This window comes from Hemibagrus wyckioides, linkage group LG15 (assembly GCF_019097595.1).
Source record: "Hemibagrus wyckioides isolate EC202008001 linkage group LG15, SWU_Hwy_1.0, whole genome shotgun sequence".
Lineage (NCBI taxonomy): Eukaryota > Metazoa > Chordata > Actinopteri > Siluriformes > Bagridae > Hemibagrus > Hemibagrus wyckioides.
In genome coordinates this window covers 7,068,375-7,087,925 of record NC_080724.1, presented here as the reverse complement: position 1 = coordinate 7,087,925, position 19,551 = coordinate 7,068,375, and the positions used below count along the sequence as shown (strand labels likewise).

At 37.9% G+C, this 19,551-nt stretch overlaps 1 protein-coding gene across 3 annotated transcripts in view; it reads left to right on the top strand.

The window, feature by feature from the left end:
• nfatc2a (nuclear factor of activated T cells 2a) overlaps positions 1–15,890 on the top strand; it is a 28,500-nt gene extending 12,610 nt beyond the window's left edge. For all 3 annotated transcript variants that reach the window (XM_058410411.1, XM_058410410.1, XM_058410409.1), the window contains exons 7-10: positions 2,830–2,885; positions 3,357–3,489; positions 3,584–4,279; positions 13,512–15,890. In XM_058410411.1, the coding sequence (XP_058266394.1) occupies positions 2,830–2,885; positions 3,357–3,489; positions 3,584–4,279; positions 13,512–13,567 (941 nt within the window). In that variant the 3' untranslated portion in view covers positions 13,568–15,890. The remainder of the gene's footprint in view (positions 1–2,829; positions 2,886–3,356; positions 3,490–3,583; positions 4,280–13,511) is intronic.
• Positions 15,891–19,551: the final 3,661 nt, after the last annotated feature.

The following is a 19,551-nucleotide window of genomic DNA, read 5'->3' as shown; positions in this document are numbered from 1 at the left end:
AGATGATGCAGCATTCACTAGAGGATAGATGGATGCTAGAGTATACTGAATATATTAAATTGCGTTACATTTTATATTATCAATGATGTTACTGTTGAACCTTGTACATTTATATTCATAGTTCAGAAACAGCCTTGGGTCAGCCTAGGGGATTGGATTTTGCTTTTGAACATTATTAAACCAATTAATAACACATACCTCGTGTTATACACTGATATCTAATTTCCAATCATTAATCACATTTACAGAGCGGAAGTTAGAGTTACTGCTTAGTTTTTGAAACAATTTTTAAGCTTGGCCTCAAGCTGAGTTTCACATATCAGTGCGCAGGAATGACATTTGAATCGTGACCTTTTCTAATCTTCCTCACTCACATTTGCATGACATTTAGATTTCTGATACAATGCAGTCTTGTGCTCAAACAGGCCATCGAACCCAAAAGTCTTTTTACACTGTATTGAATGTACAGAAGCCAATCAATCAATGCATAACTTATTAAGTTGCTTCCTTACTAACTAAATAGGTTTATGAAGTATTTTTGTCCTATGAGTAGGTGGTCATGAGTGATGATGCTTGTTATCTGCAGGTGCCATTGTTATTGTGCACACATTTGGTCCATCATGCATGACATGCTATGGCTGTGAGAAACGGTTGGATTGAATGCTGCTTTGCCCTTCATCTAAGTTGGGATAGTTTTAAACAGGGTGTTAATAGAAGCTCTGTTTAGTCACGTTAATTGCATTATACCAAACACTAAAGCTCTTATTGAGGGCTAATGATGAATTTCTACAGCATACAAACCTGGTTTTGTTATTGCATATTTTTGCATGCATTACTCATAGCTTGTTGTTTGTTTTCTTTCAAAAAAAATCCTAAATTTGCTGTCTTGCGTATCCATGGAGCGTTGTCTAGTTTCTGTTTGTTGTCTGGCTTATGACTAGATTTTGTTTATGGTTCTCTGAGGTGTTTCAGGATACAGGTCTATGGTAAGGTGCTTAGTCTGCCGGTCTATAGCTGTGACTCAGAGAATCCAGAGACCGTCTGTTCGACACAAGGGCAGCTTTGAGACGTTTAGACATGAACCCTCTGGGGTCTGCTTCAACAGGAACTCTTTCACTCTCCTGTATGCTCCCTCGCTCGTTCACTCGCTCGCATTTAGCAAAATATTTTATGGGGTTCCCTCCTGCATAATTTTACTGTACTGTAATAGCTAATTTTGTAGAAAGCAAAAAATCTCAAGGAGGGATTGCCTTTGTTTTGGAGGGTTTCTCTGGATGACAAAATAATCTGGAACAGTATGCCTCTGAAATCCCCCTGAATGGAAGACAGCTGTCTTTGGCCAGCACTTTTCTTTTGGCTTCGACTGATGTTGCTGTACTCAGTGAGCCAGCGACTACGCCAAAGCTGGGCTTCCTTCCCCTAAAAACCTCCATGCTGCATTATATTAGAGGAAAAAAAGAGCTCCTGAGAAGGAGCTTTGGAACAAACTGCAAACAAACAAAAACACCAAGAAAACTGCGCTCGTCACCTGTCGCGAAATGGAGCAAGTTGATCGTAAAACTAATCTTGAGAAGTTGATTTAACCTGGCAACATCTCTGGAATCCCCCCCATCTACTGCTGACTCATTTGAGCCATATGCATCTCATTTTCAACCATAGAAGGGGTTTCCCAGAATTGATGAAAAAAATATATAAAAATGATTACTGTTCATGAATAATCCTATTGGAATGTCGTATTTGGTAATTTCATGCTTTTAAAAAATCATCTTAAGATCTATGCTTATAGAATATTGGCATATAGAATTATGAATTATAATCATCTATTCTTAATGCATTATTGCGTTTATCGACATTTGTAGGGAATTTTGTGACGTGCAAATTCTCAGTTTATTCAACGCTTTCAACGTCTTTGAGCATAAATCAGTTTCCTTTGTATTTAATGTCCGACTCACTGAGGAATTCCGTTAGAATTCACAGCCTAAACATGCCGTCTAACTTCAGGTGAATCAGGCATGTTAGAGGAAGTGGTTGAGTTTAGAGATATGATCTCTCACTCCCATTTCTATTGTATTAGGCCTAGGAGACAGGCGACACTGTAAGCTGTGGTACTGACAGACAAATGAGAAAAACATTACATGCATTCACCTGTCATAACAAAGATTAGGAGTTGGCACACTTGTTACAGTGACAATACATATTAGTTTGTCTTTTTTTATATAAAGGTTAAAACACCAAATATTATACTGTAATATCCTATTAGCCTATATTTACCCATACCACTGAAACTACAGTACATATATATCACCTAAAACTTTTATTTGTTGTACAAGATACTGAGTCAGTGCTCATAGTATAGCTAACCAAGAGGTAAACAGATTTACATGACAGGTTTATTTACAATAGGTTGCAAATGAATGGAAAAAGCAGTGGGTCTGTTAAGTTGTGGTGATTTTGCTGGTTTGCTGGTTTGGGTCTACTTTGCCCTTAGATGCCAAAGTCACTGCAAATTACTACTTCTGATTGTTCTGATCTCCTTTGATGAAACATTTCTATTCTCATGGGAGAGTCTCATCTAGGACGCCGTATCCACAGTGCATAAGAGCTCACTGAATGGTTAATAGGTATAAAAAAAATGGTGTAAATCATATGTAATGTCGTCACAGTCACCAGAACTTGACCTATGGGAGATCTTAAAAATGATGTTCATCCTGCCCATACAGTGTCAGTACAATCCTGTATATCCTCTGTGTTGGATTGATCTTCCTAAAACAAGCCTTAATCAATCCCTTGTTTCCTTTCTCTTTTTCTCTCTCTTTATTCCATTTATAGATGGACAGCAAATTTGGGAGTTGGAAGCCACAGTTGACAAAGACAAAAGCCAGACAGTAAGTACAGTGAAGGCAAATGTGAAGTACGTTATATACATATTATATATGAAGTATGTTAATTTTTACCAGCATAAAACCTCATAACTGACTGATGCCTGCCCCTTAGTTAATATTTTGCTTGATATTTGATTATTGAATTGATGTAGACTAAGGATCATTGTGGAAATTTTGAGCAGTTACAAATAGAAAGCCACAGAATATACATGTGTGAAGGTGTAAAGGTGAATCTAGAATGATGAAACATAAATGGCACAAAGTGGTTCACAATTGTCTTTGAGACAACAGGCTACAGACTATTACACTTTATTTCACTTTGAATTTTTGTCACTATCAGTATTTTCTTACAATATTTTACATTCAATCTTTTGCCTCGGAGACACTCAAGACGTAACCATGATAAGATCAGAGAAGATGAAGGCTGTCTACATGAATCACTAATGCAAAAAAACCCTCCTATTTCTTTCTCAGAGCATGCTGTTTATTGAAGTCCCTCCTTATAGAGACCCAACCATCTGCCATCCTGCTAAGGTGAACTTCTATGTGATCAATGGGAAGCGGAAACGCAGTCAGCCTCAGCACTTCACGTATACACCTCTGCCAGGTACTCTGCTCAAGTCAAGTACTTTTCATTCCTAACCACTGCAGCGAATCTGAAGGCTTGTTGTAAAAAATTGCTTTTGTATTACATTCCACAGTTTCTTCCATAAAAACAGAACCACTGGATGAATATGAATCTGGACAAATTGGATATATGATGTCCCAGACCTTGGGAGTTTCCCCACACTCCTATTACCATCACAACCCCCGTTCAGTCCTAACCTCGGATAATGGTTTACTCCCCAACATGGCTTCCTGTCACCAGAATCATTCAGGAATCTCCCCTTCAGACCCCTGCTTTCAGCAGCACATTGTGTATCCCCGTGCTGAGAAGAACCTAGGGCACAGCTTATACATCCAAACCGGAGTCATGGTGCCAGAAGCCCATCGCTCTGTCCTGGTCCATACTGGTTCACCAGCCAAGTCCTCTCACTTGATTGGTCAGCAACCCGTCATCCAGTTTTCCCCCACCAACCATCACTTGTTAAGAGGGGCCGAAAATATAACTCCACCAGCCCAGGAACTTCAGAACCTCTACTGTGAGGGCTACAGCCCACAAGGAACTCCGACAGCAGTGGCTTCACGTTCTCCTGCTACACCACAAGCCCCCCAAAGTCAGCATTACTCCACTGTCATTCAGCAACAGCCCTACACAAACAGGCTTCCAAAGGACAGGTCCCCTCCTGGGCAAGTCCATCCACAAAGATGTTCCTCTGCTGAGGAACAGAGAGCCTCTCTTCCTGGACGAGTCACTGTCAAGCAGGAGAACCTGGACCAGGCCTACCTGGATGATGGTGAGTCTATTTGGCTTGTATTTAGTCTTGAGAATTTAGGCAAACCTTATTTGTAAATTTTCACTACTTCAGTGGATCATGCCATAAAAATAGTTTTATACTAATACGATGCCTAAAGGGTCTAATTAAGGGTCATTCTGTGGTATTCAGTGCTGACATGAAGGTCAACAGTCTTCAAACTATTTCATCAGTGGAAACAATAGCAGGAAACATGCATATAAAATCACACATATATATTTTTATTTCTGTCCCAAGCACAGAATCTAAGATAAAGTTTCCATTAGCCCCAAGTACAGAACAGTCCTGGCCCCTAGGAAGCATACTAAGCATTCATTAGATGTCAAATTTTCTTCTTGCCTTTCTTCTCACAGAATCATCCACAAAATTGTCATTGTGTTATTGGTTACAAAATTCAGACTCACACCAATAACACTTCAAATTTTATTTCAGATTATTTCTTTATTTATTTTATGTTTTTAACTTTGTTCAAGCTGATAGGTGTTTTGTTTGATTTAGCATAATATGCATGCTATAGGCCCTAAAAGTAATCTAGAGTCACAGCTCTAATTAATATTACTATATTAATATATATTTATATATATATATTTATATATATACACTACTCACAACAAAAAGTTAAGGATATTTGTCTTTTGGGTAAAAATTATGGAAAATGTAAAAAGTTCACACTACAGTGATATTTTATCATGAAAGTAGGGCATTTAATTAGAAGCATGCAATGGTGATTTCCTCATCTCAAACAATTTATTGAAACAAAAGCCAACAACAGTGGTGGGTATACCACAACAAAAAATGTCAACGTCTCAATAATTTGTCATGTGCCCGTGACCATCAATTACAGCTTGACAACGACGTCTCATACTGTTCACGAGTCGACTTATTGTCTGCTGAGGCATGGCGTTCCACTCTTCTTGAAGGGCGGCCCTCAGGTCATTGAGGTTCTGGGGTGCAGGGTTACAAGCCTCTACACAGCGACTCAGCTGATCCCATAGGTTTTCTATGGGATTCAGGTCTGGAGAAAGTGCAGGCCACTCCATTTGAGGTACCCCAGCCTCCAGCAGCTGTTTCCTAATGATACGACCTGGATGAGCTGGAGCATTGTCGTCCATGAAGATGAAATTAGGCCTGTGTTGTTCATGCAGGGGCACAATGACTGGATTAATGATGTTATTCAGGTAGTATTGGCTTGTCACTGTACCATTCACAAGATGTAGGGCAGTTCTGTATTGAGTAGACACACCTGCCCAGACTGTAACCACAACAGTGGCTGATGCATAGCACTCTCCTTGACGTCTCCAACATCGTTGGCGGCCATCATTTCTGCTCAACGTGAATCGACTTTCATCAGAGAACAGCACTGAGGCCCACTGGTCCCTCGTCCAGCGTAAATGCTCCCTGGCCCATGCAAGATGTCTGGTGGTGTGGTCAGGTACCCTTGCAGGCTGTCTAGCACACAGACCACGATGATATAAACGGTTTCGAATGGTCTGACATGACACTTGGGTGCCTCTCACTTCCCTTAAATGTGCCTGGAGTTGAGTGGCATTCATCATCCGGTTCCGCAGGGCACTGTTCACAATGAAGCGGTCATCAGCGTGGGATGTGGCCAGAGGACATCCACTTCTATGCCTTTCTTTGACTCTTCCAGTCTCTCTGTATCTCTGGCGCAACCTGCTGATGACACTCTGTGACACTCTAAGCTCAGTGGCCACTTCCCTCTGAGAACATCCTGTTTGAAGCCTCGCAATGGTGAGGTACTGTTGATCAATTGTTAGGTGTCATCTTGGTCTCATGATGTCAAAATGTGAACAGCATGATGAAGAGGACTGTTTAAATATCAATTCTAATTGAACCAGAAAATCTATTGGTCGATTCATGGATCAAACACCAGTTGTGAATTTTGCCGTTAAGCACCTTGTTAGAAACACTGAACAGTTGGACATGTGCATTCAAAAGTGTAGAGAAGGTCACCTGTAAAGGTTATAGTGTATTTTAGGTGCATCCTGAAATTCCACCCGAAAGCCGAATATCCTTAACTTTTTGTGAGTAGTGTATATATATATATATATATATATACACTATATTGCCAAAAGTATTCGCTCACCTGCCTTGACTCGCATATGAACTTAAGTGACATCCCATTCCTAATCCATAGGGTTCAATATGACGTCAGTCCACCCTTTGCAGCTATAACAGCTTCAACTCTTCTGGGAAGGCTGTCCACAAGGTTTAGGAGTGTGTTTATGGGAATTTTTGACCATTCTTCCAGAAGCGCATTTGTGAGGTCACACACTGATGTTGGACGAGAAGGCCTGGCTCTCAGTCTCCGCTCTAATTCATCCCAAAGGTGTTCTATCGGGTTGAGGTCAGGACTCTGTGCAGGCCAGTCAAGTTCATCCACACCAGACTCTGTCATCCATGTCTTTATGGACCTTGCTTTGTGCACTGGTGCACAGTCATGTTGGAAGAGGAAGGGGCCAGCTCCAAACTGTTCCCACAAAGTTGGGAGCATGGAATTGTCCAAAATGTCTTGGTATGCTGAAGCATTCAGAGTTCCTTTCACTGGAACTAAGGGGCCAAGCCCAGCTCCTGAAAAACAACCCCACACCATAATCTCCCCTCCACCAAACTTTACACTTGACACAATGCAGTCAGACAAGTACCGTTCTCCTGGCAACCGCCAAACCCAGACTCGTCCATCAGATTGCCAGATGGAGAAGCATGATTCGTCACTCCAGAGAACGCGTCTCCACTGCTCTAGAGTCCAGTGGTGGCGTGCTTTACACCACTGCATCCGACGCTTTGCATTGCACTTGGTGATGTATGGCTTGGATGCAGCTGCTCGGCCATGGAAACCCATTCCATGAAGCTCTCTGCACACTGTTCTTGAGCTAATCTGAAGGCCACAAGAAGTTTGGAGGTCTGTAGCGATTGACTCTGCAGAAAGTTGGCGACAGAAAGTTTCTGAGCACTATGCGCCTCAGCACCCGCTGACCCCGCTCCGTCAGTTTACGTGGCCTACCACTTCGTGGCTGATTTGCTGTCGTTCCCAAACACTTCCACGTTCTTATAATACAGCTGACAGTTGACTGTGGAATATTTAGGAGCGAGGAAATTTCACGACTGGATTTGTTGCACAGGTGGCATCCTATCACAGTTCCACGCTGGAATTCACTGAGCTCCTGAGAGCGACCCATTCTTTCACAAATGTTTGTAAAAACAGTCTGCATGCCTAGGTGCTTGATTTTATACACCTGTGGCCATGGAAGTGATTGGAACACCTGATTCTGATTATTTGGATGGGTGAGCGAATACTTTTGGCAATATAGTGTGTATTATCATTATCATAAATTATCATTTGCTATACATGACTTTCCTTCTTTTCACTTATCTGAAAGCTAAGTTGATTAGTAACTGTTTTAGGCCACCAAACCAGACTAAGTAGTAGTGAGGGCTTTTTCAACCTTAGGTACATAAAAAAAATAAAAATAAATAAATAAATAAAGTAACAGCTGAGGATTTCTTGGATATGTTGACGCTGTTATGATGTGCAAAAACAAGTTCTATGGCAACCATTGTCGAGCAGTGGAATTGGCTGCCTGGCAGAGCTGAGGAAAACCTCTTTGTTTGTTATACTTGGCCAGGGTTTCCCCTTGGCCTTACACCCCTCAGTTCTGCAGGGGGAACCCACGAGAAGATTTTTTCCACTGAATGTGCTCCATCCAATGTGGCATGCAGAATTCCTATTTGCAGCTGCTGCGCTCCTCCAGAAAGCCAGCAAACTCAGTAAGATAGTGATTGTTTCGAACTCTGCAGGAAAAGGCACAGATGGAAAATATGAAGCCGAGGAGGAAAAAGAGGACTACAGAGAGAATTTCTTCTGGATAGCCAAATAGTATTTCCCTTAGTGAACAGCAACAGAGTTCTTGTTGCCACATTCATGGCCAGTTACTATGAGCGGAACACCCCAAATTTTAGCTGTTTTTATTGTGAAATGCTGGCAGTGACACTGTGTTATTAGTCACCATGCTTTCATGTCCAAAAGAGCGCTGTTTGAATTATAATTTTCTTCTGGATATGTCATGAGCCACTGTTTGGGGAGATTCCCTCGTCACATAGACACAGTGCGTTTTTAAACAGTGGTCTGTAGATGCTAAGTATTTTTAAAATAGGCTTTTATCATTACAGTCCCCTTTATACAGAGTAGCAGTTACTGTACTATATTGGGAAGGTCTGTCTCAAGTGACAGGAAGGATGAGAATTGAAAAAAAGTCCCCTATCTGCTGTTGCAGAGGTGTCAAGGTATTGGTTCCACCTACAAACATTTATGTGTTTGATGTCCTCCAAAGCCTTCACACAAACTTACTTTTCATATGAGTCATCCAGGCTTTTTCATTTTTTCATTTTGTTAGCAGCTTTGTTAAGGGGCATAAGGGCTTCTGCGGTTGTGTCTGATATGAAACTTTCTGCAGAAACTGTGTGGATTCATATTTCACTTTGAGCAATGAAGATGAGCATCTCTCATGAGATATCTCATAACTGAGATATCCAGCCTACATCACAAACCATTTTATGTAAAATTGTCTTTCTTATAGTTAGCTTTTGAAATAGAATTTCATATTATTAACTAAAATCTAAAATGGAATTGATATATTATGCACTTAGGTCATTTTGGATGTACGTTTCTTACTTGTTCTTGGATGTCTGTGTATATTAGTGAGGGGAATAAATAGGCCTTGCTCTCTTTTTTCCCTCAAGTTTTTTAAGGCTTTCTAGACAGAAATCTAACCCTGAAGCAAAAGAAAGGTGAAATTATTCCAGATTGAGAATGGGGTCATTTAGATAGCGCACGTAAAGGGTGCAACATTAGTTGCGGGTCATTAGCATCCTTCACAAACTGGGTTTAGGTTCCTCCATAACAAAACTTTAATGTAGAGAAAACTGTCTTGATTAGAAAACATACTTTTTTGAAAGTTGTTTGGATCTGAGGAAGTAGATGGGTTTTTACAATGGTGTGGTTATTACCAACAGGCACCACGTGGAGTCTCAATTAGAAAGCATTTAGGAAACACAAATTAACAATGATTTCTTTATTTACATACATAAGAGTCTACAGATATGGAAATTGTTATGGCGGCATCTCAATTTTAATTTCTGTAAACCAGAGTTCTCCCATTTCGGATATCATTATTATCTCAGAAATAAAAATAACAAAGAAAATTTTCTCATTATGAGGTGAACAGATAACACACTCTCATCTTAAGAATAAAACACAGAAGTCAGCATAGATACGCAGAACTCCTTATCGTACAGTATGTGGGCAGTCAGAGAATATCGGTCAGCCGATATGAGGAAAATTTGCCTTTAAAATATTTTGACATGTCAACAAATCATAAATATGTTTTATGTGTTTTTTATTCTGCAGATCAGGGTTAGTGAATAAGGAGCCAGTCAATGCCAGTCTGCCTAAAATGTCTGAATCTTGCTAACTAAATAATATTTCCTCAGACACTGAAAGTCACATCTTGATCAGGCTGTTGGCTAGTTATGTACTGTCGTGAAATGGACATAAACAAAACCACAATAAACTTTTAGAATATTTTAATTTCACTATCTGAAGTGTTTTCCCAGTCTGCCTCACACATTTAAGTTTTTGTCTTATTGGACTTACGTTAAAACATTATGTATAAAAAATCATACTCTTAATACATTTTAATCACACTAATTAAAATGATCATACTAAATAATCATACTAATTAAACTTATTTTTCTTACATGGGTAAATGTAAAGGTTTAGTAAAGTCTGCTTCTCTGTAGTGTGAAGGCCAAAACCCTCTTAAACTTCCTTTTTATTGTTGACATCATTATTGAAGAGGATATGGTCAAGGTGGCGGCACTTGAAAAAATAAATTCCCAGTTTGTGTCTCTAGTTTCTGTTTTTCGGTCTCTAGGACAGGTTTTTTTTTTTTTTGAGAAACAATGTCTACTGACCAGACTTGTGGTTTAGTTTCTTCCTGTTTATCACTGTCATTTCTCTGTGGCTTTATTTTCTGGATGTTCAGGTTCCCCGTCTTACACTCACATGCAACTTCTCTCTCTATTACACTTTTTCAAACAGGTCATGCCTCACTGGTTTTTGCTTTCAGACAAACCCTTTCAATGGTACATGCAGAAGTTTTTTTTTTTTCCCCCTTCCTTTTACTATATACATGGTGCATGGAGTCTGTACACATGATCTGACTTGCACTCCACCCTTGCTTTATTCTAGAATAAATTATGTATTCTAATTCTAATTATTTATAGAATACTTCTCTAGCCTTCTATAATCTTTCATTTTCATTAAAGGTGAGGGTTTAGGTTTAGGGTTACAGTTAAGGTCAGTGCCTGAACTCACTAATACTCTTGTGGTTGAAGGGCAAATCCCCTAAAGCTAGAGGAAAGCCTTCTGAGAAGAATAGAGGTTATTGTTACATCAAAAGTGAAACTAAATCTGGATTGAGATGCAGTATGAATGTGTGTGTCCACAAACTTTAGGCCATATACATTTACAGAATTTGGCAAACAGCTTTATACAAAGCAACTTACATTTATCTCAGTTACACAGCTGAGCAGCTGAGTGTTAAGGCCTTGCTCAAGGGTTCAGCGGTGGCAGCACGGAGAGTTGATCTCACAACCTTCCAACCAGTAGTCCTTAACCTCTGAGCTACCACTACCCTCTCTAGATGCTATGCCACAGGAAATGTTTTATATCAATATAAATATGAAAATCGTGTACAAATCTGAGGGTATAAATTAACCCAATAGCTCAATAATCTAGAATCAGGATTTGTTTTATAAAGATAGAAGCTTATAAAGTGTTGATAAATCAATATGTATGTGGCTTTTGAAAGTTAGTATAAAACACTTGAATCTTTAGTATCTTTGACATAGAAATGTGTATCTTTAAAGCTGTACTCCAAAAAAATCTAATTATGTATTATGTAAGTAAATATTTGCAAAGATGTAATCCATGTTTCCAATTGAAGCTTAAATATTAATTGTACAAAAGATTATGGTACTATCCCAACTACTGGGATACTAACCCAGCGACAACTCCAATTTAGGCCCCTTTTTCTGAGCATACACATGTTTAGACTATCCCTTACACCAGAGCGTATACTGTAACAGTACAATTTACTGCAGTTTTTTTGCTCCTTGTCTAATGATTATGGCATGAATATTACCATCTGCCTTACAGTCCACAGCATGTGACCTTATGTGGGTCCGTGCTAAAAAGGGAAAACAGTTAAATATTATGATCAGCCGGTAGACTCTCACCACAAGACACTCACTTTGTCAAAAGGGGCTTTCATATTCACTCATCTCTTCTTGATTGGCTGACAGCTGTTGAGTAGTGAGGTACACATTTGATTTGCGAGCATCGTAAATACCGGGCGAATAAACGTTAGTCGTAATGAAAAAGTCAAAATGTATGTAAGCTTATCCATTAACAGTCTCCAGCCCTGCCTTCTGTTCTAAATACTGCTCCACTTGTTTGCCTTCCATAAAATATTCAAATTCTCCATCAATAATTAAACCAACGCATCAGTCTGTCTTGCATAAATGTCACATACATGTTACACAATGTCAGTGACAACACAACAGTTTATTTTCTAACATGGTGAAAAGGGAAGTGATGCCTGAAGCCTATTATTGGTGTGGGCTGTGACCATCACTGATAATAGCACAGGCTTCGGCATTGTACTACAGTTCCAGCTGCTTGTAACATAAGCAGTGGCATCAGACATGGTGTGAGAAGTGGCAGGATACATTGAGACTCATATATAGGTTTTAGTAATAAAGAAGTATAATCATATATAGCTTTCAGTAATAAAGATTTCTTCATGTGATATATTTATTCACACTGTCAACTGATGTCAATTTTACATAGAAGCTTATCTGCTGTGTTTTATTAACCTTGCAATTTTTATGTGCGTTGTTCATATTCATGTTCCAAGGCATTGGTTGTAGTCTCTTCTGCATGACACCAGGTATAAAAATGATGACCACAGCAGCAGAATGTGATTTATAAGTGTACACAACAGAAGTAGAGCATCAGATAGGTCAAGAGGCTGAGAGGAGCCACAGCAATAGAAGTGTGTCAAATATGTAGAGAATAGTCCCTGACAGAAATGGGATTATTAGGTGTGCTCTTATTCTGCTGTGGGTTTAAATAGGGTTTTGACAGTGCCATTCTTCAGCAGCATGTGAGGGGTGTGAAGCATGTCCATGTTTTAGTGGTGGAAAATGTATTATGACACCTATAAATAATGTTAGGTGGACTCTAAGGAAAGTTTAAATAAAAATAGGTTCTGTGGGTGGACAGTTAAGGAAAAAAAATTGGGAGAAAATGTAAACAATGTGACAATTAAATACATTATTATTTCTATTAGAACTGACCTTACAGTCCAATGGACATTATTTATAGGCGTCATAACACAGACCCTCTGGACTTCACTGATTCCACATACTTTTGATGTATATATATATATATTCCCTATTTGTAAGCTTTAACAATGATTTTTTAAAAAAAAAAAAACACAACAGGATAAGAGCATACCTAATCCCATTCGCTTTCTGCTGTGAAAGTGTCCTTCTTACCCAGCAATTTTCCAATCCAATTTCATGTTTATAATTCGGAGTGAAAATTCAGTCAGAGACTTAATTCCCAAATTTCACACTTGTGGCAGATGTGTTGGATCATAATAGTCAGTTGAAGAGTATTTCTTCGCTGTTGAGTCCCCCTTCTCATGTGTCAGGATTATGCAAAGCACCTCATACACCTTGCTGCTATTCTTAGCATGCAGAAGCTGTAAAAGTTTCCATGTATGCCCTCCCTTTTAGTGAGGTTAATGGAACAAGTGGAAATGGAGCTGCGCTGAGTGAACTAAAAGTAAAATAGTGTGCTCCCTCTTCTGGCCAGTTCTTGTCAGTGCAACGTTAAATAATCCTTTATTTTTAGACAGAAGCCAGGAGATGTGGGGAAATATTTGTATTAAATAAATAAATTATTAAGTATGCTACATTTTTAATGGGAGAGGGTTTGTTATTGAACCCTGATAATAACTAGCATGGGTCTCTTGAGCATTGACTTTTGAGCATTTGTTCTCAAAGTAATGCAGTTACTCTTCATATTCATAATGACCCTCTCTCGTCTTTTTCTCTTCCTCAGTTAATGAGATCATAAGGAAGGATCTGACAGGAGTGCACGGCCGAGGGCAGACATAAAGGAAAGGATGCCACAGGAAGTATGTGGGACTTGCAGTAGTGCCTTCTTCTTTCCCTGGATCAGCTGCAGTTTTCAGGCACTGTCACCAGCGCTCACTTGGACTATTTCTATTCTCAAAATATTTTTGACCTCAGAACATTTTGACACCAAGTAGATTATGCATCATAGCCCAGGCAAACAAATACCTTTAAAACCAGCTTTTCTTTAGCAACAGTGTGTTCATTTATAAAGGCCTTGTAGTTTTAAAATCTAGTAGTTACTGCTCATGAAATACAGCCAGGGTTAACCTTGTTTGTCAGTTGTCGGTATCTTCTGCTCCCATAGCCTTAAAAATGACTTTAACCCATTTTCATTCTTGTTATTTCATATTTCATAGCTCACCTTGATAACCTCTCAGTTTAGTCCATCTGGAACAATTGAAAGAGATAATAACTTTATCTCCAATAAATTCATTCTTTTTTATTAGGATTCTTTGAGACAGTCAGACAGCCTCTGTTTACATTTGATATTTTAGATAATTAGTTAATGAAATAAATAAATCACAGTCCTTACTTTTGATAAATGTTACCAGTTTTTCTATCAAATCTTCATTATGATAAAAGCTTCACTTTTTTTTCAATTGCAACTAAATGCACTGTTCTCACAGAGAATCCTTTAATGTAAAGTGTGCACTTCTTGCCAGTGAATTATATTGACTTGTATATAGTTTCACTCAAAATTGGATTTTTATTGACAATATGTAATTAGATATTTTTGCAACATCTGTACATTTTTTTCTAAATGCATCTATAGGGGCTGAGAGGATACTGTATATCTACATAAAACTCCAGACAAAAAAAACACAGAGCTGAATTTATTTTTCTCTAGCTAACTATATTATGATGTTTTGTGCCTTTAGCTATGAAGCTGTAAGCAAAACCTTGGAAGCAGTTTACAGACGAGCAGAACAACAGTTTCATATCTTACAGAGCCTAGCGTGTCTTGCACTACATTCAGACTCTAACATCATCTGGGGTCCTCAACTTCATCTTGTACTTTGTATTTCTACCTATTGTCTTAAAGATATTGAAATGTCTATGACTTTTGACTATTTTTATAGTGATATTTACAACAGTTTTATAAAATCCATGGCTTGCACATGACGTTTCCTTGTTATAAATGTGTTTTGTTTTGTTTTTTTTTTTCTATCTTTTTACTAACTTCTATGCTTATTGTGTTTTATCTCAGAGTTGGATTTGCCATAAATAATATGCTGAGCATATGATATGACATGTTTAAATTGATTTTAATCATCTAAATTCAAATCTTATACATTGGTGTCACCTTGGTACATCACATTTAGTAACCAAATGCTGTTTAATTTTTTTTTTTTTTTAATATAAAATGTGAGATGTGAAATAAGAGTCTGAATCTGATAAGAGTAATGCTTTGTGTATCCATACATTTATTATTAATTTTTTTTTTTCAGAATTATTTCTTTATTGTATAATTATATATACAGACGGGTGACAAGTTAAGGATCAGTATTTTACCAGCTGATTACCTTTATCCAGATTTTTATCCGAATGAGAATGGTCTCTTTCAGGAAGACCTCGCCCCCTCTTACAGGGCACGAATGCTCCCTGAATGGGTTGATGAGTATGAAAATATAACTCAAATGATCTCCAGTGGGAGATTTTGGACAGCACTCTCCTGCACCACCATAATCCAAACACCAATTAAACCTTCATTCCTCTAAATACCAAATTTCCAGAACCTGTGCCAAAGATATTCTGGTGGCTTTTGATGGCCTACCAACTTACTAAGACACTTTATTTTGTTTTTTTCATTGACGTTTTTCACCCGTCTGTATGTATAAACTCATACTGAAGCCATTATCTAAGCATGGTGCTCTTAACATCATAGCAAACCCCTGAATGTCGACTCATTTTTAACTGTAAATACGCTTGCCTAAATATGTATAAAATATTTGTTTTACTTCTACTCTGTTATATTTTATGATAAGTCAATTGGAAGTGGAGAAAAACCTTAATTTTTTAGAGACAAATCATTTTTATAAACCAGATCGATTGGTTTCTTGCCATTTACCATCATGTAACCATGGTTGTAGTAATAATATATGAACTGCAGAATAGGTTAGCTATTTTATTAGATTAATATAAAACAGTGCCAATATTTGCCAAAGAGGAGCTGTTATATCATTTGTTAGCTTCATGTAAAGGCTTTATACCCGCCAGTTTTACTTAATGCAGTCATGAGGTGAATGTTTAATAGATGATGTCTGTCAAGAACATAAGCAATAAATCTGATTGAGGAACTGTTTCTATTTGTAATTGTTTTTACTCATGTAGCAAACGTATTGTTACGCCAGATTAAATGATCATTTCTTTATGGGGTGCACAGAGGCTTAGTGGTAATCATGTTTGCCTCACACTTCTGGGGTTGGGGGGTTTATACAATTTCATGTTAGTGAACAGAGAGGAAGTGAAAAACGTTTATTTCAAGTTAAATCTTCATAGATTATTTTACTGGAATTCTATTGTTTACGAGATCAGTTGATTTTATATCCCCTCCAAAATGTTTTCCTTATGATAAAAGTATTGTTTAATTGATTTGATTCTTAAAGGGTTGTGTTGTGTTTACTGATGTTTACTAGTTTATTTTTAGATGGAATATTAAATTAGCTACTCATACTTTGCTATGATTAATATAATGAATAATATCAGCTAGCTTACAAATAGTCAGCCATGACTCCCAGCTATTTTGATATTATATGGGTTCAGTTCTTGTGTGTGTATGGAGATTGCATGTTGTCCCTGTGTTTTGGGGTTTCCGTTTTTCTGCCCCAGTTCCATGACGCGTTGTAGGTGATCGGTATCTTTATATTGTCAGTAGTGTGTGTGAGATTGTGCCCTATGATGGGTTGATACCTTGTCCAAATTGTTCCCTGACTTGTGCCCTGTGTTCAACTGCAACCCTTTGGAGGATATGTGACACAGAAAATAGATAACTTCATCTAGGGAAGTTAATAGCTACCATAATCTATGGTGGGCATTTAAGAGAGAGCGAGAGAGAGAGAGAGAGCGACAGAGGGAGAGGAAGAGAAGCATGAATGAACCCACTGTTCAGGATTTCTCCAAGGATGACATCACTTCCCTAGCACAGATGCCCTAATGCTGTTCTTAGAATTACTATGGATATGAAGAGGAATGTAAATGTAATCAGACAAATTGCATTAAAGTCATTACACAAAATCAGGATAATACAGGAGGAGTTAGAAGTGCCTGTGTGGGCCAGTGTGGTGCAGATTTTTATTCCAACCGAGCAGAAGGCACACTTTAGCCTACTAAAACCAGACTGAACTGAATAAATATGTAATAACTGAATAAATATGTGGAATCAGGTGTGAATCCTGCTTGGTTGGAATGAAAACACACGCACACACACATACACCAGTCCTTTGTGGATAAGCCTGGACACTTTACATTTAGAATGTAAAGTGAATGGTTCGCCAGGAAAACCATTCACTTTACATTCTAAATGCCTTTGTTATGTAAAAAAAAATCCATGTATCCTCACTGTTTAGTGAAATAAAAAAAAACTTTTTTATAAAAATATAGTTTGTGCTCATTTTCATAACGAAAAATATATAAATGAAAATCTTGATTGTGGACTGAAATGTAAACAGCAGCATGCAAGTACAGGTTTGGGCTTTATTAAAATAAGGCACCGCAAACAAACCAGCAGGATCAGATATCATTCAAAAACCATAGACGGACAACGGGTCAGGTGATCATCAAATAGGCAAAGACATGGGTAAACAGCTATCTAAAACATGAAGCCAGATATTTAGTCAGTCAAATTTAAAGACTAGATAGCAAGCAAAACAGCAGCATGTTGTTTTGAGAGTCTGGACTGTAAATGTGTGTATAAACTGGAATTATGTTATTGTGCAGGTCTTGTAACTGAATATCAGCTCAAAGGAAAGTAGGCTAAGGACCATGGGTAATGGATATGCACAGATAGATGTAATGGAGCAGGGGAATGCTGCATCGGACGGCTTGTCAATTATTATTATTATTATTATTTTTTTAATAACCAGTTAAGTAACTCTTTATGTCTCTTGCATTAGAACAAGCTGTCTGTATTTGTATCATATATAATATGTAGCATTACATGAAGAACAGAGTATATAAAGTACTGAACTTCTCCAATGAAGTCTCACTTTCTGCAATATAATTTATTTCCTATTGAATACAAACTGGATTCTCTAGGACAGTGAGGATATTTATGTCTTTAACGAGATATTTAATGGGAATTTAATCGGCTCTTTTCAAGATGTAACATTAGGCTGCTTTCAATGCAGATGGATGTCGTAACAGGGATTCAAGGCCAAAATCTCTCTGAGGCCCTCTAGTGGCTGTCTGCGGTACAATTTTTAATCCCGGCCACGCCCATATTAGTGAATGAGGAAGAAGTCAAACATCCATCCATTCTCTATACCCGCTTTATCCCTAATTAGAGTTCAAAGTGTTTACTTGGCCTCCAGTCTCCCCAGATCTCACTCCAATCGAGTATCTGTGGGATGTGCTGGACAAAAAAGCTGATCTGATCCATGGAGGCCCCACCTCACAACTTACAGGACAGAAAGGACCTGATGCTAATGTCTTGGTGCCAGATACACAAGATATGTCTTGTGAAGTCCATGCCTTGAAAGGTCAGAGCTGCTTTGGTGGCATTAGGGTTATCTATGCAATATTAGACAGGTGGTGTTAATGTTATTGCTAATCCTGTGTATGCTGATCCCCCCGTAAAGTGCAAAGTGCATGATGTGATACCCATAAGACTCTAAAAAAAAAAAAAAGTCAAGTACACAGACAGTGGGTAGCAAAAAATGAACTTCATCTAAGGCATGTGTTTTTTTGGCTAAGGGCCATGTGCACACAGACCTGCCCATAATAAAATTAGTTTATTCATAAAGAAACATCATATTCTTAATTTAAGGGTTTGTTTTGGTTGGCTTTATGTATTTTTTATATTCTTTAATTAATGCCATTTATATAAAATGACTAAATATCCTCAGTGTTATTCGGTAGTCTGGGGACTTCTGAATAGCATGAAAATGTGTTTTTGATAGAGACTACAAAGCATTTCTATCCATTGATCTGGATAAAGGCATCTGCTAAGCGCTGTAATAAAAATTAATCAGTTTAATGATCCTCACCAGTATTTTTCGTACATAAAAGTGCAATAATCTATGCAAATTATAGAATTTCTACTCAGTCAAGTCAAAGCTTACTTTAGTTAGTCTTCTTATGCATAAATTTACATACACTCAGAAGCATGAGCAGAATACCAATGTTTTAATGAATTTATAGAATTTTCTTTAAAACCAGATTTCTAAAATTGATTTATGAATAAATCTGTTCGAATCCTCCTTAAAATAAATACCCAATGAGAGTAAATTGCACCACGATGTACAGCCATTTGGTGCTCAACATGGGGTCATCATTAAATCAATAGAATACAATAAATCTACATCTGTTCTATACAGCCACTCACTGATATGGACAAACAGCTTGGCAATACCATGAACTGGTAAATTCATTTCAGAATTGCTTTCAGGTCCTAGGTATAAAGTCTAGCGGTTGTTGTGGGATTGGTGATGTTATAAATGATTCTTATAATTGAACTGACAGTTGAAATATAAAATAAAACAAGGGTATGAATCAGGTATCCAGTTAAAGAAAATATGGTTACAATAGTCTTTTGACATTTTTATCCTATTTAGACTTTACTAGTCAAATGCTATACAGTGAACAATGACATTTAAATGTATTACTCCACTTAAGTAATATATGAAGGTTGATATTAAGCAATTTGTCATTTTCTTTTGTTGTACACTGTGATTTGTGGTGAAAGATGTCTTTCAAATACTGCAGATGCTTAGAGGATCCATGATTATGCCAAAAAAACACAATTA